At 42.4% G+C, this 26,137-nt stretch overlaps 3 protein-coding genes across 5 annotated transcripts in view; 1 reads left to right on the top strand and 2 right to left on the bottom strand.

Annotated features, from left to right (window-relative positions):
- The window catches only part of LOC110984923 (uncharacterized), a 13,812-nt gene extending 7,485 nt beyond the window's left edge, over positions 1-6,327 (bottom strand). Inside the window, exons 1-9 of the mRNA XM_087142474.1 lie at positions 6,250-6,327; positions 5,448-5,630; positions 4,995-5,061; positions 3,403-3,544; positions 2,543-2,669; positions 2,049-2,153; positions 1,579-1,662; positions 1,175-1,326; positions 53-257 (exon numbers count right to left, since the gene is read on the bottom strand). Coding sequence (XP_086998600.1) covers positions 53-257; positions 1,175-1,326; positions 1,579-1,662; positions 2,049-2,153; positions 2,543-2,669; positions 3,403-3,544; positions 4,995-5,061; positions 5,448-5,630; positions 6,250-6,327 — 1,143 coding nt within the window. The remainder of the gene's footprint in view (positions 1-52; positions 258-1,174; positions 1,327-1,578; positions 1,663-2,048; positions 2,154-2,542; positions 2,670-3,402; positions 3,545-4,994; positions 5,062-5,447; positions 5,631-6,249) is intronic.
- Positions 1-6,699, top strand: part of gpn1 (GPN-loop GTPase 1) — a 26,312-nt gene extending 19,613 nt beyond the window's left edge. The window contains exon 13 of the mRNA XM_087141837.1: positions 4,883-6,699. The gene's annotated coding sequence lies outside the window, so the exon portion shown is untranslated. The remainder of the gene's footprint in view (positions 1-4,882) is intronic.
- On the bottom strand, positions 6,695-26,137 carry LOC110984926 (uncharacterized). Of its 3 annotated transcripts, none has more exons than XM_087141834.1 (18): positions 25,760-26,137; positions 22,311-22,644; positions 20,852-21,021; positions 19,488-19,535; positions 17,781-17,888; positions 16,975-17,109; positions 15,764-16,507; positions 14,437-14,547; positions 13,623-13,729; positions 12,862-13,074; positions 12,409-12,477; positions 11,538-11,673; positions 10,957-11,076; positions 9,619-9,691; positions 8,734-8,845; positions 8,232-8,287; positions 7,917-8,028; positions 6,695-7,129 (listed from the first exon to the last, which is right to left on the bottom strand). In XM_087141834.1, exons 1-18 carry the CDS (start codon positions 25,842-25,844, stop codon positions 7,028-7,030), a joined length of 2,835 nt encoding a protein of 944 aa, XP_086997960.1. In that variant the 5' UTR covers positions 25,845-26,137; the 3' UTR covers positions 6,695-7,027. The 3 variants fall into 3 exon arrangements, with proteins under 3 accessions (XP_086997960.1, XP_022101260.2, XP_086997961.1); XM_087141835.1 differs by having other exon boundaries at positions 6,696-7,129; positions 16,337-16,507; XM_022245568.2 differs by lacking the exon at positions 19,488-19,535.

The raw sequence follows: 26,137 nt of genomic DNA, 5'->3' as shown, positions 1-26,137 counted from the left end.
CTGATTGAATCTGAAAGTTGGAAGGTATGGTACAGGTCTGCGTTAGCTTTACCCTGTGATTAAGGACAATGTTCCCACTCCTCTTCACCGGTGAGGATTCTCTCCTTCCCCTTCTCACCACGTCTAGGGACTGGTCACCGCCTTTCACCTTCTGGGGAGACCTGTCACCAAAACGCTCAGGACCCGGCCTGGCCAGCCCAAGGTTGCTCCATGGTATCATCCGCTGGTCATAGCCAATGTTCCCAGGATCCGTTGGCCTAGCACAAACACTAAGGAATTATTCTTTGAACAAGTGCTCCCTTGTCCGTTTTAGTCATAGTGGAATCACCTTTCCGGGCTTAGTATTTTCTGATTTTTTAAATTTCAGTATTGTCTTATAGTCATTTTGACCAACAAAATTGTGGCAATTGAACACACACGTACAGTTCTCACAAAATGGCCACTTTTCTGAGAGTGGTTTTGCTGAGAGTGGTTCGTATGTGTTCACCATGCTTTATACAAAACAACCAGGGCGTGGAACTTCATGTGTACTGCCATTGTGATGTACCTGTACATACTTGTACATAAACAGTCAACGTGAACCGCCATCTTTACATTATCTCATGTCTGTTGGCTTTGATTTTGGGTGTCACAGGATTTGACCTAGTGTTGCCATTAATCCTATCTCTGAAAATGTACAGGAAGTGGAGTTGGAATTGGAAGAATGGAGGATCCAGGTGAAGAAAAATTGCATCCTTCTTCTGGCATCTCTTATTTTGACCAGAAAACTGCATCAGGGCCCAATTTCACGGCGCTGCTTAGCACATTATTTCATACTGACGAAGACTCCACATATTTCATGGAGACCGTAAGCAGTAATCACAGCCAACTGGAAGCCAACCTTGTAGGAAAGGTTTGCTTAAATTTAGTGACATAACAACATAAATCTGTATGTGTGCCTAGCTGTTGGCACAACCACGCCAAGCACCACCATGAAGTAGTGCTTAAGAGTAGCAAATTTTTCTGCTTAAGTTAGCATAACTTTTATGCTAAGCATAACTATGCTAGCATAACTTATGCTAAGCATAACTATGCTAGCATAACTTTTATGCTAACTGACAATTAGTAGTTCCGTGAAATTGGGCCTAGAGAGGTTCAGGGTGCCATGATTAAATCCCTTCACAGGCGATATTACATGTCTTGGAAGCCCCTCCTGTAGGGTCCATAAGCCTCTTCATGTATGGGGTCATTGGCAAGGTCGGTGCAGTTGGTTGTGACGGAGTGGGTGTTGTGCTGCGACAGAGCCGTTGAAGTTGAGCCCATCGACTGCTCGTTCCTGCTTGGTGGCTGGTGAAACAATAAATTCATGTACGTGTATTGTACTACACATCATCACGTGGCCCTCATAGTGGCAACAGAGCTCAACGGTGGCTCTGTGCTGGCTTGCATCAGGCCACAAACAGAATTCCAAAGGGAGTGTTCTTGACACACCACGGTACTCAACATACATTGCTAAGCAATAGCTAGGGAAGACAGGGCCAGGCTGCAACTAAAATGTGGGCATCACGAATGATCCATTTTGAGGTATACACATCCAACCTGAACACTGACCAGTTGTCTTGCGTCCATCGGCTCAGGATTCGTTGAGCTTGTCAGTGAATCACTGGATTTCCTCTTTCGAAGCTGTACAAATCGAAATACACCAACTGGTCATTCAGATTTGTTGTTCGTTTTTTGCAGGGACCAGCAGGGTTTTCTCCCCCTCTTTTTTGTAAATGCTGGACCCACCACCGCCTTGATCACAGCAACTCGTCTCCCAGGCATTTTAGTTTTGGTCACACCTCCACGAAATGGCCCCCTGCCTACATCCTCTACTGTGATGACCACAATATTTGTGCTTCAACTTCCAAGGGACATCAAGCCCCAACAGTGAATACATGTGGTTAATTATATTGGTTCTACTTTCCCCTTTCCATCAAATCATCTTAATCCTTTTTTGGTTGATTCTAAAGAGCTGTGAAGGTTGTGGGTAAATTGGATATGGGATTTGAAACTTTTGGTCTTGTTACGTTCATCCTGGTTCTGCTTCTCCGTCGGCGGCTCTTCCGACCATGCAGAATAGCTCTCCTAACATCATGACTGAGCACTAGATACATCATGAAGAAGCACAAGCCCTGGTGAGGGGTGAAAGGAAGAAACGGCCAGTAAATGAAAACTCACACTCTTGTTGAAAGTGTTAATTTATTGCTGGCATTTTCCCACTATCCGAAGTTTCATGATACTCCAGAATATGCTTTCTGCTGGGTGGGATGTATTGCTTTTTGGAAGTTACAAGTCGAGTCAAATGTCTTTTCTTTAGACCAGTCATAATTAGCAGGCTGAACAGTACCAAAGGAAAGTGTTTGTCCTATTTTCTTTGATCAACTTGGTTGGGACCTGGTTTAAGACTGGAAAACTTGTGATGGACTTGCAGTGGCCTGGACATCTAGCCACCAGCACCTGTCAACATCATGAAGATGCCAAGTGAGCTTGCTAATACCCACACCTCTGAAAGAAACCTTACCAGGAGAAGAGCCGAGATGGCAAAGGCCTGCTGCAGGAAGTCGTCTTGCAGCTGGAAGGCAGCGATGCCAAAACCCCAGCAGACACAGAGCAGCACCAGGACCAGTATGTTGGATCTCAATCCATCACTGTCACACACCGACAAATCTCATGTTGTAAATACTTCCAGAGACCCTACGATTGCCTGTTTTTAAACATTAACTTCTTTGGATGTTTTCATTCTTGTGTGTTTTCATGATCCTTAGTACTAGTGGTGGCCGTCAAGTCTCTACCATGGATTCTATTTTCTTATCAATGTCCACAATTTAAATGTACATGTATGTACATGTACAATTACAGACACACTTACATGTACACCAGTGTTGAACCTGCCCAGGTTCAACTGAGATTTCAGACCAATCAACATATGATGTGGACTGTGTCAGTTTCCTGGCATTATTTCTGACTTGAACCACCCGACTGACCCTGCCAGGCTTGGTGATGTAGCGGTCAAATCATGCACACTGTTAAACAGGTCATGGAGTTGTGGCTTACCAGGGCAAACTTGAGTTTAGTTTTCTCAATCAGCAAGCACTGCTTGGACATGTACTTGAATTACTCAGATATGAGCAGAATACGATTATCCAACAGCTCCCAGAGAGTTCGACCTACAGTCTACTACTTTCTATCAAAGTACCTTCACACTTGAAAAAAATAGTAAAGCACCAGTTTTCCCAAAACTCAGTATTCCTTCATAAAATGTCCTGTCTTGTTTTAGGAGAAACCTTTGTGCGAATATTAATCCATTCCACTGAGGGATTGAGTAGTCCAGGAACTACATAGATACAGTTTAAACTCTGATACATGTACATGTGCACTTACACTGCTCTCTGCCTGGTAGTCTGGTCATCGTCGGTGCCACTCTGCATCACTGTGCCGATTGGGACATTCTTTCCCGAGACGTAAACCAGAACCAGAACATTGATCTGAGTAGAAGATGATACGAGCCGAAGTAATCTTTTTGCTAGACAAAAAGGTCAGATTTTCAAACTGCAGAGTTTGAGGCACATAATATTGTGGATCAATGTAATTTTTTGTTCTACTCACTGCATATACTCCTGAATTAAAATTGTAATTTGATGTAGTCATTCTGCAATTTGTAAGGCAACCTGTTGAGACTCATTTGTAAAAGGTGCATTTCATGTTAAAATATTTTGTTTGTCCACATTTTAAGCACTGACATTGTACAAGATTGTCAACTGCGAGAAATATACCATGCAATGTTTGACATTATCTGTGGAGTACTTGGCTGCAGAATCATTCAAAGTGTAAACAATTTTTGTGGTAATATCATGATAAGTTACAGTTTGTGAAAACAAAACAAACTTGTACAGAGTGCGCACTTGAAAATCGCAATCGCGCCTTACTGCATGGTGTGGGCATTCAGGTTATGCCACCAAGTATCGATGTGTGGTGTCAGTGGCGAATTGTGAGTATTTTGTTGAGCCTTCTTTCCTTCCAGACAGCAGAACGTAAGTGGTAAAGTGAACTTACCAAAGCTGGCACTGCCAGAGAACATATCAGGCCGACCACAGCATTGTTGCTAACCCAACACCTGGGAGGAAAAGAAAGCCTTAAATTTGGTTGTTCCGTTCAACAGATCTTAGTGAAAGCATAAAGATGCCTTGGTTTTGTTGTTGGATTCTTCTAACTTCTATTAGTTTCATTTACACTTTGTTTACCGTAGAGTTTTTCCACGTGGTGACAAACAGCTGTGGCCAGAAGTGTACATGTACATGCACTTGGACTGACTATGTTTAAATTCCAAATTCAAGACTTTTCCAATTTTTGGCAGCCATTAGTTTTCTGTTGCTAATCAGCCAGCACAATCACTTTAATACACATTAACCTGAAAATAACATATTAAAAGTGCAGTGGATTTTCTAATTAATGAGCTATAGAAGAGGAATGGTTGCCAGGAGTAGATCAAGTCTTCAAGCCAGCACCGTCGCTCGCTTTCTTCATTAAGAGGGATACAGTATCAGCTAGGAGGGCCACATTACAGGAACAAACATATTTGTCATGCTTATGCTTTAAACTGATGGGGTTGGGCAGCTTCACGCCAGGGGGCGGCCCCTTCGCCTCCCCCATTGGCGACAGGCCTGCTTCAAGCTTGTCATTAAACACTTGCAGTCAAGTACATTGTATATATGCAAACTATCGACCACAACTGTATTGGACTATTGACCATTTTCAAACCTAACATAGTTTTAGCATTCATATTCTTTGGCACTTTCATTTGTTCCAGTTTGTACCTTTAGTAATTATATTTTTCTTGGGTTTGTTCTTTATCCTTATGTAGGATTCTTCTCTGTGTGTTCTGCAAGGCGTACATACACGTCTTTCCTTGATCAGTTTGTTAAAGGCAAATCAAAGCAATGGCTGGTAGAGTCACAGTTTACTACCCAGAATACCTGTCTGCTCCGCCATACTCATCCAGCCAAAGTGCCATGCATATGCCGACGGGAAGTACAGGTCCACCTGGAAATAGAATAGCCCTTAACCTTTAACAACCACATTGAGATAAAAAGTGCACACAGAGCAATGTAAATTGTGTCAGTGTATAGATTAATGACCTGCTGGCGTAGTTTGTGGTTTGTACTTTCTAATGGCATTTCTTAATCTCTGAGCCATTGAGGTCACAACCTCTGTTAAGAAAGAGCGGGGCTAAAGGAAAAGTAAACACACTCGGGTAACATGGATTGCTCAGGGACACCATTATTGTGGCTGGAATCAGCAACACACAATGCTTCTTCATGAAAGTATCAGAGAGTGCCTTGTTAAGACTAGAACCTTGAGGCTCCATCATGTGCCAATTTGAGGCACGTCCTGAGACTGGCAGTACAGTGGCAACATCAATCTGCTACTTGACAGCACATTTGGCCATACTCACACCAGCCAATGACGTGGTAGATCCAGAGCTGAAACGCCCTCTGCTCCTGCCGCTCCGAACTGGCCGCGAAACAGACCTGAAGGGCTCCCTCCAGTGACCACACAAACTGTGTTGTCAAGACGTAATGCGTAGCTACTGCAAGGACCCTGCACACCACCTACAGAGCAAGTGGAATGTTGGCTCATTGTCACATTAAATAAGAATTTTTCAGTTATATTTATACTTATTTATAATTGAGAGAAAGTCTGAACATTGTCACAGAGCAAGTATCATATGTTGAAAAAAAAGCTGTTCATAGATAGGACCAGTTCATTATCTTTTGTCTCTAGCATTTTTTGTTTAGATGGCCATTTTAGTATACATCTCTGTAATATTCCTCACTTTTTCATTCGCCTCGTTTGTATGCTTCATCTGTGTAGTTGTGAATCCGTCATAACAAGCCCATTGCCTGTCTTGAATTCTTCCAAACAGGTCGCTGTTATTTTCATATTGTACAATGCTTCAGGTTTCTTCTTTTTTTTTTGCCTTATACCTTATCGAAACGTTTGTCAACTTCCCTATGTTGTTTTAAGTACTGTTGTGTACAAGACAGTTTTAAGGTTTATTTACTGTATCAGAAGTATACATTTCCATGTCCAATATTTAATATCAATTTTCAAACAGTATTTGAGCTAGACGACAGAAATTCCACGAACGCAATTTGCACGTTACAAAATTGCGATTTTATCATGGGGGGCGGGCTCTGCGAGCACAAACGATTGTCGCATGACTCTTACCTGATTGGTTGTTCTCTCGATACCTGCCATGACAACGACGAAGCTGAGGATGATTGACAGCGCTAGAGATACGTGCATGGTTAGAGAAGCGGCACTCAAATGCCTGAACAAAAACAAACTCAGACAAATGTGAACCTTTTAGTTGCACAAGGAAAACTGACCCAAGTGGAATGCAAATAGCCAGCTGTACAGTGTGTATTAATAACATAGCATTGGAAAGAGGAAATAGGTGGCTTTAAGGTGCTACTACTTACTTTGGTGTAAAGCTAACACAATTTTAACAAACTTGAACAGAAATCTTGTTGCGTTTTTTTTATACACACTGTATATTAGTAGAACCCTTCTAATCGGTCAATGTTTTTTTCTTTACTGTACCAAATGTAATGGTTGAAAATGTTCTGTAGATAAATCTGATATTACATGTATCAACCCGTCGGAATATGACTAAAACATTCGTCTGTGGTCTATTTCTTTCTTTTGTGGGGTTGTTACGATTTTCACACTGTCACTTTTGGGGGATGGCCCTGCCGTTATCTCATTAAGAATTGAAGCTATTTCTGTAATCCCTTTCAAAGTCAAAATGTCCGCAATGTTTTTTTTAATCCGTCCTTGCTTTGATGAACGATCTTGCCGGTAATACTTGTATTATAAAGCGGAAAGATACGACTTTGTTACTAGCTGTGTTATGAGAGTCTGCAAATGACGTAGGAATTGTACAACCTCTTCTTCTGTCATCTGCATTACTTCAATTCAATTCGTTTCTGCGTATTTCATAGTCTTACCTGACTGAGAACAGAATCAGAGTAGACAGGAAGATGATGAAGCAAGAGGCGGAGCATAAGACGTAGGTCAGTAGCAGGAGATGGTACGGCTCGATCGTCTGGAAGAGACAAAGTGGCAAATGACAGATGAGCACTGTCGGACCAAAAGTTCTCTTCTGTGCAAAATATTTGTTGGTGAAGCTGTCGCACACGGTTCATTTTGTAATTAGAATGGGAGCAAAGGGGAGTGGGTTTCTGGAGTCGCGTGTGCACTGGGACCCCTTTACTATTACATGTACATGATAGGTAGGGGTCTACGCGACCCACTGTCACGTCGAGGTTTAGGAAGTGGATGCTCAGTGCGATTCTGGGCTGTTAAGGGACAACATGAAAAACTGCCCCTGACAGTAACATCTACCTCAAGGTCAGTGAAAACTTGAGCTCATTTCGACTGAAGCAAATTTCACTGCAAAATGTTTCCCGATGTCCTATTTCGCTTCACACTGGTGTTCGCCTGAAGTATGAATCAGACTCCATATCAGCCGTTATTCACATTCCAAAGTCGGTTTGGGGGACTTCCGTAGTGAGAGCATTTGCCTACGTTAAGTTCTTCACTTTCCTCATGAACAAAATATCAGCCTTATGGGGTTTAGGAGTAACAGGAATTTTATGACCATACCATAAAACAGAGTGCGCAAAGTGATCTCTTTGAATTAGAAGTTAATTGAATTAGAAATGTACGTATCGGGTAATCTATAGAAATGTAGCATTTGGAAAGGTGTAAGGTATGAACTCATTAGTTGCCTGGGTGAAAAAGCTCGCTCAAAGCATATTTTGTGCTTCCTCCCGTCTTTTGTCCATTCTAAGATTCTTAAAAGGATCTGTGATCTTGTGATCTTTTTTCACCTCAACGGCACTGAGTAAAGCGAATGACGTCATGTGGTTGCAGCAGCAGTGGACTGATCCATTCCTCTGTTCGTTGATCCAACAGCCGTCGGTTAACCACTGACTTTCACCGCTGAACGAAGTAAAGAGGATGAAGAAAATAAGTATTTTTTGTTTCTTTGGTTAGGCTTCAGTTTGACATGAAACAAAACGGGATGGTGTTGAAGTTCCCTTCACTTGTAATGTGCTTTTGACTGGTAGTTTTTATGAACACCAAACGTAAGCTTTATAAAAGTGCATCACAGCCTTTTCTCTGTGGACCCAGGGGGACAGTACCTTTCGGTTCGGCTGAGGTAGACGCAGCTTTCCTCCTTCCCGAAAGTCGGAACTTTCTGCAATGAAATACACCCAGCAAGAAATGAGACCGAGGGGTACCCCCCAACATGTCCAATCCCTCTACACATTCCAGACTATTGTTACTTAACACATCCCCCCCCCAAGATGTCTGAAAGGAATTCCCGAAATTCCTGCGAGACAATGACCAACACAAAGCAGGGGGGGGGTTCTCTCCATCTCATACCTTGCTGCTTATGTACGGTTGTGCTGGACGAGTATAATGTGTTGTGATGGTAATGAGTGCATAATGTCGTGATGGTAATCTTCCTATTCAATATAAACTAGTCAAGCATGCAGCGTTCGCACGTTCGCTTAGTCGTGGTTGAAGCTGCCCGTATATGCGGTCACCGTGGCCAAGGCGGTCCACACGTAGTTATATTGTTTACATTTAGTCACATGGATGAAAAGGGTCTATATAGCTCGATACAAAATGAAATAATACCTTCGTAAAGTTGATGCAGAGTGGCACCGAGAGCTTCTGAAAGGCCTGTCCTGATTGGTGGACTCCCGATGATGTCACTATCGCCGACATAACCTTCAAAGTGCTTCCAGAGCTATGCGATATAAGAAATGGTTCAGAGAAGTAAACGCGCACTAAAAAAGTCCCTCTTCCGAAAGTAAAACAGATGTCCAATTTTGTTCCACGATTTGATTCCAGATTTGTTCAATTTCAGCATTCGCACTAAACAAAACGTTCTTTACAGATGAAACCAGATGTGTAACGATTTCGGAGGTGCTTTCCCCATAATGAGGGCGGCATCGATCATTTTAATTCGGTGGCTTTATGTTTTAGGGATTCACCTTTTATTCGCGGGAATTTTCTAAATTACTTCAGTAAAACTCTGGATTTTCTTCAACCGATAACTGGTATTAGCTATTCTATTTACTCTGGAAACATTATGGCAACTAAACCATCGCCACGCTGTACGCTGTCGTCGGTCTCTGTCTTTTTTTTGCAAATGGTCTGTGTTAACCAACATTTTTGAAAATTGCTCTAACCTTTTGCGCGTTGGTAACGCGCGTATTCACCGCGAGTAGCATGCACCACGTTACCATTTGCCCTCTTTTTGGATTACAATTATTTCGTCTCACCGATAATGACCGCTATATCACTACTGAGATGTACGCGCTCGCGGGACAAACTAAACATAACATAACATAACTGTGCTGTAGAGGTACTTGGTGGCTTCATCCTTTTCTCAAAATGACTACTTCCACAGTTCCAGCTTTTCAGAAAGAGCGGGAAGGATGCCAAGTTTAAGTAATGCATAATTGTGGGACTTCAGACTGCAGATTCTAATCCGGCCTACATGTACATTGAACTTACCTTGGTTTGATAGTAGAGGGTACAGAATCGAGCAAGTCACCGATAGTAGGATACAACACAACCAGAAGTGTCACTAAACACAAGACAGCAGAAAAGAAGAGCTCATTTTTTTACCCACTGTCAAAATGACTACCGCAATCCAGCACATTTCAGGTTTAATTGTTGAATCAGATTCACAAAACCAGATCAAAGTGCCCCCCTTACACGCTACGCGCTTTGATTGTGTTCCACGTCGGTGTATAGCATCACGTGCGGACATTCCTGTCGTCTAAAGCTCACGTAAATTGTACGAAACGACGCGCCTAACTCTTACACCTGCATTCTGGATAGCAGAAACGCAGGCCACAAGTATCCTAGCGAAATGGAGATCTTATAAATAGGAATTGGATTGTCATACTGGGTCTTGCGAGTGGTCACAATAGTTGTACATATGGTATGACGACTTGGGAAAAAAAGAGAGTATAGGCCTAGTGTTGAACATGGCGTGGACATTTGACGCCACACCGGTCCGCTACAGGCAGTGGCGTGGCTGCCGAACCCGAAGGACGATTGCTTTGCCTTTTTCGGTTTAAAGTGTCAAAATCTTAAAATGGTAGCAGCACTTTTCAGGAGATTTCCTACGAATGAAAAAAACATTAATTGAGAGGAAAAACAATCCCAGCTTTCCCCCTCCCCTCCGGACTCAAAACCTTGACATGCTGCAGGCTTGTGTGAACCTCTCACAGGGTGTGGGGCTTTGAACTTACATGGGGCAACCCTGACATGGGGATGGCCGTGAGTGCAATGTCAAACAAGTGAGACGATGGGTACGAGGCTAAACCTGAGTCAACTCGTGTACGCTTAGCGAACGCGCCCAGTGAAAGAGAGGCTGGTGGTTTTGTTTGGGTAAACGTCACCGTTCGGGTCAATGGCAAGGCAGGTGTCATTGTCTCATGACATTTGGGTTCCCTTAAATTCTGCTTTTTGTCTCTTGTGATAACCCAGCCTCTATACAAGCGCTTAAAATGCCACTTCTCTGTGCTGTGCGCCTTTTGGTAAAACTGTGTGCAAATGGTATCGTATGGAGTCCCAGTTTTTATCGGGTACACAACTTGTCCAGTTTGTCTGCATTAGGGCTGACAGCCTTATTCAGTTGAAATCCTGCTTCTGTAGACGGTGCAACTTGGCCTTTATGTAGGGCTCCGACACGTACTTTGACACACCGTACCTATTTCGTAACGGTCCCCACCTGCTCACTTTCTGGTCATTAATCCTAGCGGCAGTCTACCCCTTCGGCTAAGCCTCTGTGAGCAGGGATGATTTATGATGTAAAGGGAAACATTAAAGAAGGGCACACACCTTGTTCGTCTGTCACGCCCTGGAAGACCTCAGGCGGCAGGGTGATGGATGCACGGGGCGAGGAAGCCGTGTAAGAAAGGCCGCCAAAACTTCCTGCCGTTTCCCTCGATTTCCTGAAAACTGCGATACAATTCATCATCTACATGAATAGACTACAATAGACTGCACTTGTTCTAACAACGCACGTTTTCAGAATCTCTTACATTCATCTCGTAATAAAGACTGCAATGTTTAAATCGTAGGTATTATGTATAGGCCCTAACTATTCAATTTCCGGAGATGATGAAAACAAAAACAGCTGGAAGCCAATGCTTTGAATATTTAGCTTTGTGGTGGCAACTGGTATTTATCGTCTTATCAAGGGAGATCTACACTCGCATTATCTGTTATGATGCAAGATGCAAATCCAATTTGTTCCCATTACCCACGAGCAAGGTTTAGCCAGCACACAACAAGAACATAAGAAAGGTGGTAAGATGTTTACCTTTGAGTCCTAGTACAGAAAGTGCAACCTATTGAGTTTTTTTCCAGCTCTGTAACTTTTTCATATTTTGCCAATCGACTGCACGTTATATTGCTACCTATGTTGTCGTATTTGCCTTCAAAGAAGGCCGCCGTGTCCTCCTGCAATGCCAGACTCAGTTCGCAGGTTTCCGTTGCCGTCTGCGCGGTGAAGCTCTCCACAGCGTCCATAATGCGCACAGTGTCAGCTGCAACCTGAGAATGTGGAATATGACATAGAGCACTATAGCTTTCACTGGTAGATGATACCCCAAGAAAATGTTTTGTCTATTTTTGCTTACTGTTGGAAGAAAATGTACGCAAACGTAGCAGGTCAAGCACAGAAGAGGCCGGGTTTTTCATTTTTATTTTTTTTTTACACATCTTGGCCGCGGAATAACCAAGATCAAATCTCACTTTTTCGCATGAACATAACAAGACTCTTGTTCAAATTAAACTGTTTAAATTAGAAATTAAAGCACAGCCGAATTAAAACATTCCTAATCCAGGATATTACTATTTCTGATTTTTGTGCAATCCCCCATTGAAGTGACTTTCACCGCTTTTTCGGCAGTTCGGCATTTTTCTTGCAAATTAAAATTGTACAAATCCAGTGCTCCATCGTGTATAAGTCCCCACCCAACAAAATTACTCACACTTGGCAAGGAAAACAGAGAACGCCGTCGACAATGCGAGGGAAATGTAGGCCTGTAATGTGTAAATTTTCCAGCATGGACGTGCGCAAGTTCCACATTGAATTCCTCTCTATATACTGACACATTCTGGTGTTTGAACGAAGAGGTTCAAACCGATTTTCTGCAAAACTGATTGCTAAGTCTTACACTGTTTGCAGTAACAAACAATCTGGTCGAGTCACTTAAGAGCTTAATAATACTGTTCAGCCCCAGACCATCTTAGAGCTTCGAGGAAAGTAGTTATATAACATTATACCTCTTGATTTTCCTTCCAGATGTCGATGTTGCTGGGGTGAAGGATATTATCCGTTGCTTGTAGAAAAGACTGAAGATGAAATAAAGGAATTTTGACATTTAAAATAAAAATGGTTGTATCAAAATATCTTCTATGAAAAATAATGGTAAGGTTTGGTTTGCTCCACCCCTTGTCAACTGCCTCATCACTACGTAACCATTACAGTTCCAATGAAATGTTAACTCGTTTAGTAAATTGCTTGCAATAGTGAATCAGATGGATTCAGAGAAAACAGAGGGTTTCGCTTGACTGACAGCAACCGTGATAGATAAGTTGTGCTTCACTCCCTCGACTTTTTACAACACAACTACTGTCACCAACCGTCGATCCATAAAGAATCCTACATAATCAGAAGATGTCTTGCTTGCTATTTTCACCACACGGGGGCGCTTGGTCACCGCTCTTTATACCTACATTAGCGAAGTCATCCATGTCCACCTGTCGACACTCGGTGAACTTGTCCGGTAGAGCTGCCAGCATCTCCAGCAGCTCAACGAAGGCGGAATACTCGTCGGCTGAGCTAGCCTTGCCATCAGCCGAAGGAGGTGCTAGCATCTGCGAAAGTTGAAAGGTCGCTTTGATGACCTCACCAGGGTTGACGCTCGAAAAGTGGGACAGCAGGGTCAACTGGATGTGTAATACAATCATGAAGAGATGTGTTCCATCGAACTGGTCTAGAGAAATTGTTACCTATGTTAAATATCTGAACCTCTTCTCGTGCACGTACCGATAAGTGTCTAAAGGTCTTTCAAGCACGCTATTGTGCGTGGTAGTAAATAAAGTGTACAGATTACTAGGATGGTACTCTTCATTTTAAAGAGATTTGTGTTGTGTTACAAGACTTCTTTAATCAAAGGGTCCATCAGTTCAAAAAAAGGTTTATCGGATGTACTTTTTTTCTTCGTGAGGAAAAAAATGTGGCAGAGTGTGGAGAACTTTTGGGGCTTCCTTACAAACAAAATGTATTTATCAGCAATGAAATAGGAGAACTACTTTAAGCCATTATATTATGCAGGAATGTAACATATATTGTACACCTGTATCACGAATATCGCCCAAGTGTCATATGGTGTCAGCACCCCCCCACGCCTTTCAAATTCCCAAAGTTGGGTAATGTCCCCACTACACCTAGCCCCCCCCCCCCCATTCTCAGAACAAATTGATTTGTCATTTACCCTGTCCAGTAATTCTCCAGGAGTGGGTACCCGACAGTCAGTGTAGTCAGGCTGTCTCCACGCTGCAGTCATGATGGCCACCGGTACACATTCCCGCCTCACCGTAGCTAGATAGAACAGAATGAGATACCTAGAAATGAAGTACGTGCAGCACGTCTAGAAGAGCGCGAAAGACAACGCGCGTAAATGGCGTATCCGTGCATTATCACACTTATAAGCACTGGTTTGGAGAGGAATACTTTACGGCATGTGATTTCTGTCTTGACCCATCTTACCATTATTACACCGTTTACTGTAGGGAATTCTGTAATTTACATGATTGGACCATCCAAATACCAAATGCCCTACAGCAAATAAAGCCCAACACGCCCATGGTTTTATGCCATAAGTGACAGTGTGTTATAAGGGATATGCGTTGTTTGAGATCGGGTAGCTGATATTTTATTCACCAAACGCTACGTGTCACCCTAGTTATTTTGAACCTGCTCATTGCGCAGGTAGAAGGGTCCTTAAGAGCCTGCCACATCAAACGAAGTTAAGAACATATTTCATGATATTTTTAAGTACATGGGACATGACAGGTAATACATGATACCCATTTCATAGTTCAGTTTAATAACAAGTAAGGTTATACCCTGGCAATATACAAAGTCTTATACTTAATCACATTGGTTTTTCATTGATTTTTAAGTCAATTATCGGCACACTCTTTTCAAGACGTACCAATAATTGTCTTTGAAATCAGAAAACTTTTCTCAATGATAATTATGAAGTCAACGCAGAGGAAACTTCTGGGATTTGAATACTGACGTACCAAAGGGGTTTTCCGGGCAAGTCTGAGTGGCCGCCGTGTTTTGCGGCGTCTCTGCCCACTGCAGCCCATCTAGAATCTCGGCACGGCACACCACCGGAACGGGAGTTGTCCCTGACAGGTTTATGAAAATGAAGTCGCTCACAATGAGAAAATCATCAGTGCATGCAACCAGTCAAAACATAGCATGCCAATTAAAACTAACCACTATCATTACACCATGGGCTTTCACTCTACGTGGGGGCGCTAGGTAGGAGCTCCATATGGCTTCCTCTGCGCGCCTTTTTCTTTGAAAGTACGGCGAACGTGCGATTAGACACATTTGAAAAGCGAGTGTCCAACACGTTCCCCGCAAGAAAGTAATATAGAAACTAGTATTATAATATTACGCAATTACCTGCTACACAAATTGCAGTTATCAGCAAACATGTTATTTTGCATGCAATTTCAAACGAAAAGTCACAATCAACCATGCACGACAGTGATTTCTTGAAATTCGCAGACATGCAAAAATTAACGTGGTTGTGCAGTTTACTTTTAAATAAAATACCTATGGGTGAAGCTAAGAAATCTTTGGTATCCAACAAAGAAAATGCATAAATAATAAAGAAAGCTCCGCCTTGTAAAATTCATGCCGATTAAAAAAAGGTGTTCTGCTCAAGGAGTTGTCTGAAAATGTTTCACTTCTGGTTTGGCTTCACGTCTTTGGTCCAAAATTACCTTAAAGTGGATCCAAATTGTAAAAAAAAAAGTTTCTCACGGACATCACCCTGGTAAGCGGCAAACTGGTTTCAACGTATCCGTTGGAATTGCTTTGAGCCGAAGAGTCTCGTGACCAAAACTGGAAGCCAAACTGGGGACAAATCTGAGGTTTGGAAACGCCACTTACGCAATTGGGCCTACTCCATACAAGGTTTTGACTTTGACGGATTCCGGTGTGCACCGGAATCCACCGGTCTTGGACTTGTGGCGAGATTGTGTAACGATTCATTCTCAGACAAGAATAAGACTTTAACACTGGTGCATTCAGTTGTGCAAAGAAGAGTTGCAGTTACAGACATAAACAAGAACAAAGGAAACCCGTTTATAATTCCGAAAGCTACCCACGTATTTCTGTATCATGCAAGAGAGTCATTCATGCAGGGTTTGCAGGTACGTTTTGTACAGTATTATAATAGTCGTCTTTCTTACGTTAAACTACGGTAATCATGCAGTGAACGTGCAGCACTCTGTATGCGTTTCTTTCTGTTAACGACACCACCTCCTTTCATGCAAACATGTACGTTGCCAGCACAAGACGCATGCTCATTGGTCAAATGCTGAAACTCACCGTGTGAGGCATCATGGCTTGCCGTTTCCGATTGGTCGGTGATGGCAGTTGTTGATGACGTAGTATCCGTTGTTACGGATTCGTCATCGTGATTAGCCGTGGTGGGTTTAGATGTAACTTTGGCAGACCATTGCTGAGTTGTTTGTGTTTGGGATGTTGTAGCAATAGGCAAGCTTTGGGACGGGGTTATTGTATTCAAGTTTTTAGAGGAGGTTTTCACACTCTGCCGAGTTTGTGAATTTACAATTTCATTTAAAAGAGACGCGTGGGAAGGAGAAGCGGTTTGCGTTGCGAGGAAAGGGTGCATTAAAGGTAAGGAACGGTAAGCTTGTTTGGATGACACTGGTGTTTCTAGCATGGATTGATGGTACATATTTGAAATTGATGATGCTGCAAGAGACGGTGGGCTGGACAGAGAAATGGAGTCGTAAGATGATGTTGCATCAGCGTCATATGAAAAAGGATAAAGAGAAGAAGCTGCGAACACGGAGGAGGAAAGAAAATCACTTCCAAACGAACTGCCAGACGAAGTGACGACAGATTCGTAAGGTATGAGCGAAGACGACACTTTACCCGGAGCAGCGCGCGAAGGTTGGAGTGTGATGTCACTTCTGACTGGAGGAAGGGAAGCTCGGGCAGACAAACCTGGCAACGGTGTGGGGACGGAACTGCTGCTTGGAAACGGGGTGAATTCGCTGAAAGAAGGGGAAGGCGTGGGCTGCGGTAGGCTGGACGACGCAATACCTGACGAAAGAGAGTGGAATATTGACTACAATCATTATTTATGTATTCTATCAACTTATGTCATATAATATACTAGCGAGACAGTGCTAGATGCAGGGTTATCCAGCTCAGCCTGTCAGAATTCTGTTACAGTATCAGAGATTGATATAAAATATATGTTTGGGATACCATTCGGAGGTATAGCCGCGTTTTACATGTATTTAGTCATTGATATGGTAATTTTAATTTTGTCAGCAGAACGTTACAACTGAGCCGAGGACTCCACCACACTTTTGTGAGTGGAGGTGGTCTTTTTTTTTTTTTTGAAGAGTTTCGGCATCAGCACAAATCTCGCCGCACTCAAATGAATAGAAAATGAGGAATCCTTTTATTGAACATCGATTGTCATTTACCACACAATGCCTTTGCACTGGACTTAATGTTGCTTTACTACATGTTAGTGAAAGTCTCAAAAGCAGTTTGTCTACTTGAGTATAGCTGGATAGCGGTCGTCAAATACAGAACTGTCGACGAGACTGTTTGAACTTCCATGACAGTGCTTGTCTCTGGAGGGCGCTCGAGGGATGGGGATGGCGATGGCGATGGCTCCTCTACGGGTGGATCTGTAGGGAAATACAGTAAGTGATTTAGAATGTATTGAAGCCATAATGAGTGGCAATAATTGATACTTGGTGAAGGACAAACATTGTTTTCTTTTACTTTTATTCCTCTTTTAGTCTCCAGAGAGAAGTCGCATGCTTGCCAGATGGCATGAACTGTCCTTAAGAGATATATTGTTACATATTTGCAGCTACCAAAAACAAATGGCAGTCCGGGATTAGGACTATCACTGAGTGTTTATGTTTTTCCAGCAGATTTTGCCTGTACACTGTAAAAATAGCTTTTAGAGTTTAAAATCTTTACCCCCTTTTTAGACACTTGTAACGCATGGTATGTTTATTATTGCGTTCATGAATATTTTCAAAAGCTCTGTGGAGTCCGCTTAGCATTTAAACACATTCTCCAACGTGTAACAGTAAACGTGTCGCGGTTTAACATGTTTGAAAACAGTGGGTACAATAAAAAGTGTTCAGAAATGCGTTAAACTCAAGGCGCTTCTTTTTTCTTTTTTTTTCTTTTTTTAAGTGTTGATACATTTTCATTTCACGTGTGGGCAAATGCAATGGCTATACTTCGCTTATTCAAAGCGTGGTCTCCGGGCGGTGTCTTTTCTGCATGGAATACCTAAAAGGTTCTGTTTCATTTTTGTTTTCATTGATGACATATTGTTTACCTTTGGGTGCTTCACAGATGTATCCCTGAAGTTTAACACACTGTTCGTCTCTGAAGATACCAGGTTTCTTACGGTTTCCAGCCCGCAAGTCAACACAGCATTCACTATCTGGGCAGGAATTGACCCGTGAAGCTATTATCAATGTGTTTGTACTCCATGACAGCTAGCCCCAGTGACAGTTTGTCCAATGGGCACAATAGGGACCTGTTCCCACCCCTATCAAAATAGGGTCTAAGAAAAAATGAAATTGAGGGGCCGGTATGAAAATAACGCCAGTGCGCCAAATTGAACGCACGCAGTTTCATAAGGGCGCCACCTATCGTTCTTTCAGAGAGCTTCAACAAGCTAATACAGCTCACATTTTGCAAAGTTCCAGCGACTATCGGCTGTGTGAAATTGCTGCGGTGCCATGGGGCGGATCGGGCCTATGCAAGGCTGGATTTAAAGACCCATACGATACATTACAATCTGACCGTGGCTGGGCTGCGTTATGATTATGAAGAATACATGCGCCTCTCCCCATTCCTGAAAACGCAAAAAGTGGTCCGGATTTTATCTTTTCTCGATGGGAATAGATTTAATTATTTTGATTAGTATTTAAAGGGATGGGCAGTTTCAGTTATCACAATGGAGGCATAGTGTCAAACAAGTTTCAAATAAATGAGTGTAAATCTTCAACTTAATAACATTTGAGGAACTCTTTTTTTCCATTTTTGAAAATTGGTAGTTTGCTACCGGGACATGAAAACATATTTTGGACCTTCTGCATGGAGCATAACTGGGGAAAAGCAGTGGGATCAGTTATAATTGCCGTTATCGTTGGTGTTTTAGGAAACACGAAGACATTATCACAATATTTAAAATGGAAATAGGCAAGTAGAATAAGAGAATGGAGAAATGCAGAAACGACAAAGTTAAAAATGCATACTGTAATTCTGAGAGGAAATAATCTTCTCAAAGGTTAGGTGAAAAACTGAAAATCACTGCAATGCTACAAGCTAAAAGTATTCAAAACAGTTAATGTGTGTTAGTGAAATGTGCATGGCAAAATAACAATCAACAGCTTAAAACAAAGGAAAAAACTCAATATTTATCGGTGCAGTAAATTAAAATGAAGTCGTAAAAAGTAAATGAGGGGAAAATGGGATCCTTTCACCTAAATCTTGACTTGAAAGTCAAATGATTTTCTTATTAATATGTTTCTCACATGTTTTCCTTCTTCTATTTCACGGTCGGACTTTTTTTTTTTCGTTTCTATGTAATTTTCCTGAAGGTTTGCAATGCAAACATAAATAATTGCATTACTCTTGACTGTATCTAATCTTAGCAACATGTCACGCATCCAAATCCAACTCGCCAGTGTGTTTATTTAATAATTGTTATGGCACATTCTGTTTAAACTTGATATTTAATTTTTGATATTCCATTGTTATTTGAACTATAGGATTTTTGAGAAAACAAGGGATTGTGTTACCAAAGAATTCATTCTCTTCACTGCCAAACGTTAATGCATGTTAAAGGGACAACGTCCATTCTTAATTGAGAAACCCAATGCAACGTTACCTAAAATCGCAACTATTGCGTGGATTTTCGAAAAACACACAAAAACACACAGAGTAAAAAGTTACTTGAAACGGTGATGAAACAGAATCCAAACAGAGGGTTAAAGGTCGAAAATGATTCAAATATGGAGCGTCAGTTTAATACCAGTTTCATTTGTATCGCCTCTGTTGGGCCACTGTGGACAATCACAACCTGTAAGGAATTTATACAATCGTGTAGGATGTTAAGACAAAAATATTTTTAACATTAGTGCATCGTCCTTGCAGTCTTAAAAACAGCTGACAACTTTGTCAAATCAAAATTGTTTTCGACACCTGTTGAAAAATTCATCCCTGTCACCGTTAATGGGTTCTTTTTTCGCAGTACTTTTTATATAATGAACCTCATGAAACTTATCTAACTGAACCTCAACTCAACGTAAGTAATGCAAGTGCGTGAGGTGCTGAGTGAAATTTTTTTGTCACTGTGAGCCTACAGGGCTTGTCAAGCACCCAGAAGTATTCGTGAGGTGGGTGAGTTGTGTACATAGTTCTGAGGACATACATATCGGCCTCGAGCAGAATCCCCCCCCCATCCGTTGATAGCCATAGTGGTCGGGAGTGTTCATTTTGTTGGTGGCGATGCGACCGTAGCATGTGCATTTCATAGTCGTTCGTGAATCAGCGAAGTTCAGTTCCGACCAAAGGAGCCTCCGTTGCTACGAAATTTGCGCCCTCTTTTGATCCAGCTCGAAGCTCATGGCCTAGGTGACGACCATCTATCAGACTGTTTTCAGGGATGAACTCATCCTGAATCAATGTTGTCAACATATTGAGATAAATTAATCCCTGGATGCCGAAATCCCGAAAGTAACATGTCTGGGATCGAATAAACTGTATGCGGATGGGCATATCATTAACATCGTGCACGCCTCTGAAGCACTTCATAATTATAACAGTTGAAGTGAGGTGTGCAAATCCGTGCACAAAGGGTGAGGTGGCATCGGCTACCCGTAGCTATCGTGGGAACTGAATTATTATAGACATGCACGCTGGTTTCTGATGCAAATAAAATGAAAGGTACGGCGTGTACAGCATGGCACGTGCGTGCATTGTATTTTCATTAATTGAGAAACTGACCTGCAATGACGTGTGGTGAGATCTCATGCATACGTTGATGCTTTTCATGCAGTGAACAAATCATTTTTTTAAAAAGTGATGTTCTCATTTCTCTCTATTAATGATAACAGACAGAGAAGGGGGTCCAGATAGAACTCTGAAAATGAGGCCTACTCATTTTTGATCGTCTTTTCCCTGATGTTTACTTTTTTGTATGTCAAGAGGTGGAGCTTCTTGCGTTAAACCTTATCCTTTCTACATGTTAAGGCACATTTTGATAAATCGTTAACTTAAGTAAAGGTCATCTGGGGATAGAATACTACACGAATCATTTTTCTTTTACATGTAGGCTCGAGTGAAAAAAAGAAAGACCATAACCCCACCTCTAATATGTTCAATTTACTGACTCACTGTAGAAATCGTTTGGTTGACCAGACTCCCAATTTTTTACTTCTTCGCTGAGGCCTACTCCATCGATCCAAGTGAAGTTGTGGTTGCTGTTTGAGCAATCTCTGCGGAGCCCGATCCACAGGTTAGCGGTGCCGTTGAATATGCCGTAGCTGACTGAGCGGTCGATAAAACTGACGGGTAAAAAAATGGAGTCAAGTGAGCAGCTTTTTTCCCACTGGACTGCTCTACTCGCGAATGCTTGTTGCCCGTAATTTCACATAGGTGTTTTTTTATTTTTCCCCTTTTTACGGTTGTTGTAGCTATTGCTGTTCATGAGAAGCCAGGACCAAATATGGTGAAGGGTAAGCCTGTCTTGAGAGCAAACATTTCCAATGTCCTCATGTAGGCGTATTACGACCTTTCAGAGGTTGAAAGCTAAATTTTGCGGGTATTTTTAACACTTTGGAGGGAGGGGGACTTCGAAATAAAAACGTCTAAATTCGCTTTTTCTTTATCAGAAACAAAACCAAAGTGCTCCTTGTGGGTACGAAGTGGACCCTTGTCCGCTCCCCTTGCGAGCGCCAGTGCTATTGTAGAATACAAGAGTTGTATAATGCAGTAGGGCCTACGTAGTAGGGGAAACATTGATCTCAGTACTGCCATTCAGTGCCGTGTGCTTAATAATAATGTTGAGTGTAAAGGGAAAAAGTGAGTAAAAAGATGTCACGTGGCTGTTATTTTTGTCCTTTTTGCTTCTTTGGTGCTTGTTGCTGCTCTCAAATCTGTGGTTGCTGCCGATTCTGTGATATACTCTTATCACCTTGGCATTTTTATGATTGTGCCTACGCTAAAATTTGCCTCCGTAGTTACTTGGCGCGGACGCAGAAAGCGCAACAGACGTCCTCTTCATTGGACAACTCAATTCAAATTAACTGATTCCCGATCTTTGTTAATAAATCATTCATAAACATTTGCAAGTCGTTGCAGTTTTCACAATGAACGGCAATCCCGGGGACGGGACATGGGGGCTTAAAGCCCCCACCCCCATATTCGTCATTTGTTTGCACGTCTCAAAGATTGGGTCAGTCTTTCAACCTTTTTCTCAGCGTCATGACCTAAAGACATCAAAACACCGAGCATCCGATGCCCGATTCACACCTGGTTGATATAGTCTTCTGGTTGATAACAATAATTATTATTATCACATTGCCTGGTCAAATGTTTAGTACAATATCGCATAGCGCTTCACAGTTACTTTTTTCTTTTTGGTTGTGTGATCCCCCCCCCCACCTCAGTGACAAGAACTCGTCATCCCTGGTTTCAAATCTCCCTTGGGTTTAGAATTTAGCTCAAGCAAATTGTCAGTCTGAGAGCATTTTGATTAAGTCCAATCACCACCGTACCACCAAAAAGGAGCTGCATATTTTACACATTCCCCAAACGCCATTAGGCCTAATGCGTTCTAAGCACTCCAACTCACTTCTTTTCCTCAGTGCTGTTCAGTACAAGCAGGTCCCCACCAGGCCTCTGTTGGCATGCCAGCTGGGCGTCGTGCCAAGTTACCTCACGGTCCCGTACAAGATCGTAACAGCGCTCTAGGTGCTCGAGCCAGCCCTGCGGACACTGGACGGCCGCGGGGGTGGCTCCTGGGATCGAGATGGTTGTGTCGGACGGGGCAGCGGGAATCGTGGTGAGCTCAGAGCCCGTGTTGGTCACTGAAGTGAACCCCTCCTGACCTGATTCCGTTGCTGACGATGCTGTAGCGGGGTGCGAGTATGACGCTAATGTGGGGTCCGTGGAGTTCTCACTCGGCCCTGTTAAAATAAAGTCCCCGGCATTTGCGTGCAAAGTTGCATCAGGTGAAACTGTATGGACCTTCAAGTTAGAAAACCGAACTAATCCAACCTAAATGCACCCCTGATTAACCCAACCCAGTAAAGCCGGAAGCAACCCAAATTGCAGCCGGGTATTGAGGCCTGCATCTAGCTTTAGAAACTAAACTTCGATTGGCTTGGTGACAATCCACACGAGCATCGCTTGACCATCTTAAAGGGGGAGTGTCATCATGAAATATGTGGACGGGCAAAAAGTGTAGTAGTGATCTGATTTCCTGACCTGACAGTCACCTGACCCCCCCCCACACACAGTGACCCAAGTGTGTAAACGCCTTCAATCGTGGACTCCCTATTGTTCCTCTTTTGTTCATACTTCAACTTTTTCGGAAGACCTCCCATATTTTTTGTACACATTTTCCAACCGTGGACTCTTTGGCAACCGTGGACCCTATTGTCCCCTATTGTAATAGGTCCATGATTGAAGGCGTTTACACACTCATCCACACACTCTAAAAACTCCCGTGTCAGAATGACCCCGAGTTGGGTCCCGTTCGGTGTGACCCCTTTCTGGGTCAAAATACGATCCCCTTTGGGGTTATACTTGTATTTTACCCTTTCTGGGTCAAATTTTACCCTTTCTGGGTCATATTTCATCCTTTCTGGGTCATAATATGACCCGGAAAAGGGTTATGCCGAATTGCCGAATGGAACCCAATTCTGGGTCAATCTGACCCGGTGTGGCGGTCTCAGTTGTCTCCTGGTCTCAGCGGTCCCCCTTACCAAATATGGTAAAAATACGTCATGCCATCTCTGCGCACAACAACGGCAAAGTCGTCCGTTTAAGTGGCGTGCTGAGCTGCAGTACTGCAGTCCATGCACGTGTCACGTTGTACGTGACGTGACTGTACATAGGCCGACACCAAAGATAATAGCACCGGTTATAGTATCGTACCTTTGACCTACACGTAGTAACTTCGCTGCCATGCAGACATCTCAGTACGGAAGACCACGAGGCTGTGTTTGTATCGTGCTGAAATGTCCGGCTACGTCATGGGGGGGACCGCTGAGACCGGGAGACAGCTGAGACCGGCAAACCGGAAGGTTTTAGAGTGTATTTCTTTCCCTTTCATTCCCCATTCTTGCCAACAGCACCATGATTTTGCCGACAAAAACGCACTAATGGGGTTAAAGTTTACAATATAAAGAGATAAACAGCTCTGATTGTGACATCCCCTGGGCCACAACTGCTCTAACCACGCCCCTTACAATCCGGCATCGCAATCTAATTTCTGGCATCTTTTGTGTTTTCCTTTGAACAGTTATGGCATTAACCAGAATGTTAGAATGGGCAGAATTGGTAAATTATTGGATAGGGTTAAATTAAGCAACTAAGCATATTACGTCTAGGAATCGGACAGGAATGTTTAGTGCCTAGCTATGTTTACAAATGGATAGCCGGCATGTGTTTCATATAATTGCTTTACATAGTTTGTAGGGGGTGTTTGTAAGGGCACATGCGTTTATTTTAACTCGGTGTCAATTAACATTTACTGACTTAATAGCAAATAATGTATAAAGCAGAAAAACAACGTGCCCGCTGTGGTATTCGTTATGCAACCTTGGCAGATGTTTCAAATGTACAGTCTACGGTCTTCGTCGCCTAAGTGTCCGGTTCAATGCTATATTTAACTCCGAAGCGTCATCACCCTACGAACTGATTTCTCCCTTTGGGGGTTCATTTTTGTGATATAATCAGACATTTTTTCCTTAGGGAAACAATTTCTATTCCGTGTTTCCATGTTGTCTGGCACTTTATTTTTTTAACCTCCTATGTTAATTTTTGAACTTGCTACGCATTTTAACGGTTCACCGGTTATGTGCGACAGATTTCAGATTTTTAGATTTTCAAATCATGCAACAGCAAACTCGATATTTCAAGAGCAGCACAAAATATCTAAGTAATAAAAACTACAACATGCTCGATGCATGTCATCAGACAGACGAGTCAGCATATAACCTTCGACAATTCATCTTGGCTTCTTGCACCAAGTGGTGACAGTTGGAACTCATCAGTATTGGTCTCACGACCAGAGTCTTTACAGTTGATTTTCATGCGCACCATGAACCAGTAAACGAACAGTGTTAAGCAAAAGAAAGAAAAGATTGTTGTCTTCAAAGTCACGTCTTCATAATATTTGAAGTTATACTCGAAACTTCAATTTCAGAGACATATACGTCAAAAGGTTGCCCATACTCTATTAATTAGACTTTGTTACACATTTGTCTGCTGTATGTTATTGTTTTGCCTGTTCTTTGTCCATGTAGCTTGCTCATTTCCTGTCTGTCTGTAGCTTTGCGGTATTAAAGCATTGCTTAGCCCTGCGCTTAAATGTTGTTATTTAATTTTACTTTGGAACCTATGTACATATATCTACCAGTATACTACTATATTTTACAGAGGAATATATATAATCTCTACTCGTTGGTACAACTTTGTTCTAAGAACGACAGCATTGGATGAATGTCTCATCTCATCACAATGCTAACCGCACACGACACTTTTTCCCGCAACTTTTGAGAATACATCCAAGATTAAAGGAAATATTCAAAATCGGAGAGACATCGGCCTGTATTCTTAATCTCGGTTTTGATATTTTGCATTGCTCACAAGTCGTTTTTTAGTTCATTATTTTATGCGTTTTTTTGGGATTTCATGCCTTGGGAATGTTTCAGCACGATTTAGCACGGATTAACACCGGCCAGAAAAGGTATGCTTTAAAACAAAACTGATTTTATGTTAACTTATTTAAAGAAAGAATGATGACATTATCATTCAATTTCTAATCCTTTAATGTTGGGAGATTAAGATGTGATTTTTACAACTGAATTAAATCAAAGTATGATCGATAAGGGCTTTCCTAATAAATCACACTTCTTCATTGTCCGATGTGTCTATTTCACCAAAGCCTACTGCACAGTAGTTGAATAAATGTGATCCACTCTGTGAAAATGAGTCTTAAGTCGCACATGTGAAGAACCCTCTACAAATTAAATTAATCTCGAAATGTTACTGAGCAGAGCAAAATCGTCTTACCTGTGGTGGGTATTCTTGCGAGGAGCGTCAGTAGACACAGCCCGACAGTTTGTGTCCATCTGCTTCTCCTAGTGTTCGGCGGCATTGTCGTGTCTTGTTCGTCTTGGCAACAGCTTACCTCATGACGCTCCAACTCCAACCATCCGGACAAGAAGAATTGGAAAAGTGCAAACCGTTCTACCTTTTGTCCTCTGCCTCGAACACTCTTGGTTGGACTCGACGGGACAATGGAGCTTCCAAATGAACAGCCAGGGGCGTTAATTAGTGGAAGGAAATCCAGCCAGATTTTGGATTTGAAATTACTGCATTGCTGGGAAGAGATGGCGTCGCCCGATGTGGTTCTGGCTTGTTTTCGTCGTGCAATAATTGCACAGTGCG

Source organism: Acanthaster planci, linkage group LG10 (genome assembly GCF_054643075.1).
Source record: "Acanthaster planci isolate LZ-2023a linkage group LG10, COTS_SCS, whole genome shotgun sequence".
NCBI classification, from domain to species: domain Eukaryota; kingdom Metazoa; phylum Echinodermata; class Asteroidea; order Valvatida; family Acanthasteridae; genus Acanthaster; species Acanthaster planci.
Note: the sequence above shows the minus strand (reverse complement) of the source record. Positions and strands in the feature narration are given on the sequence as shown.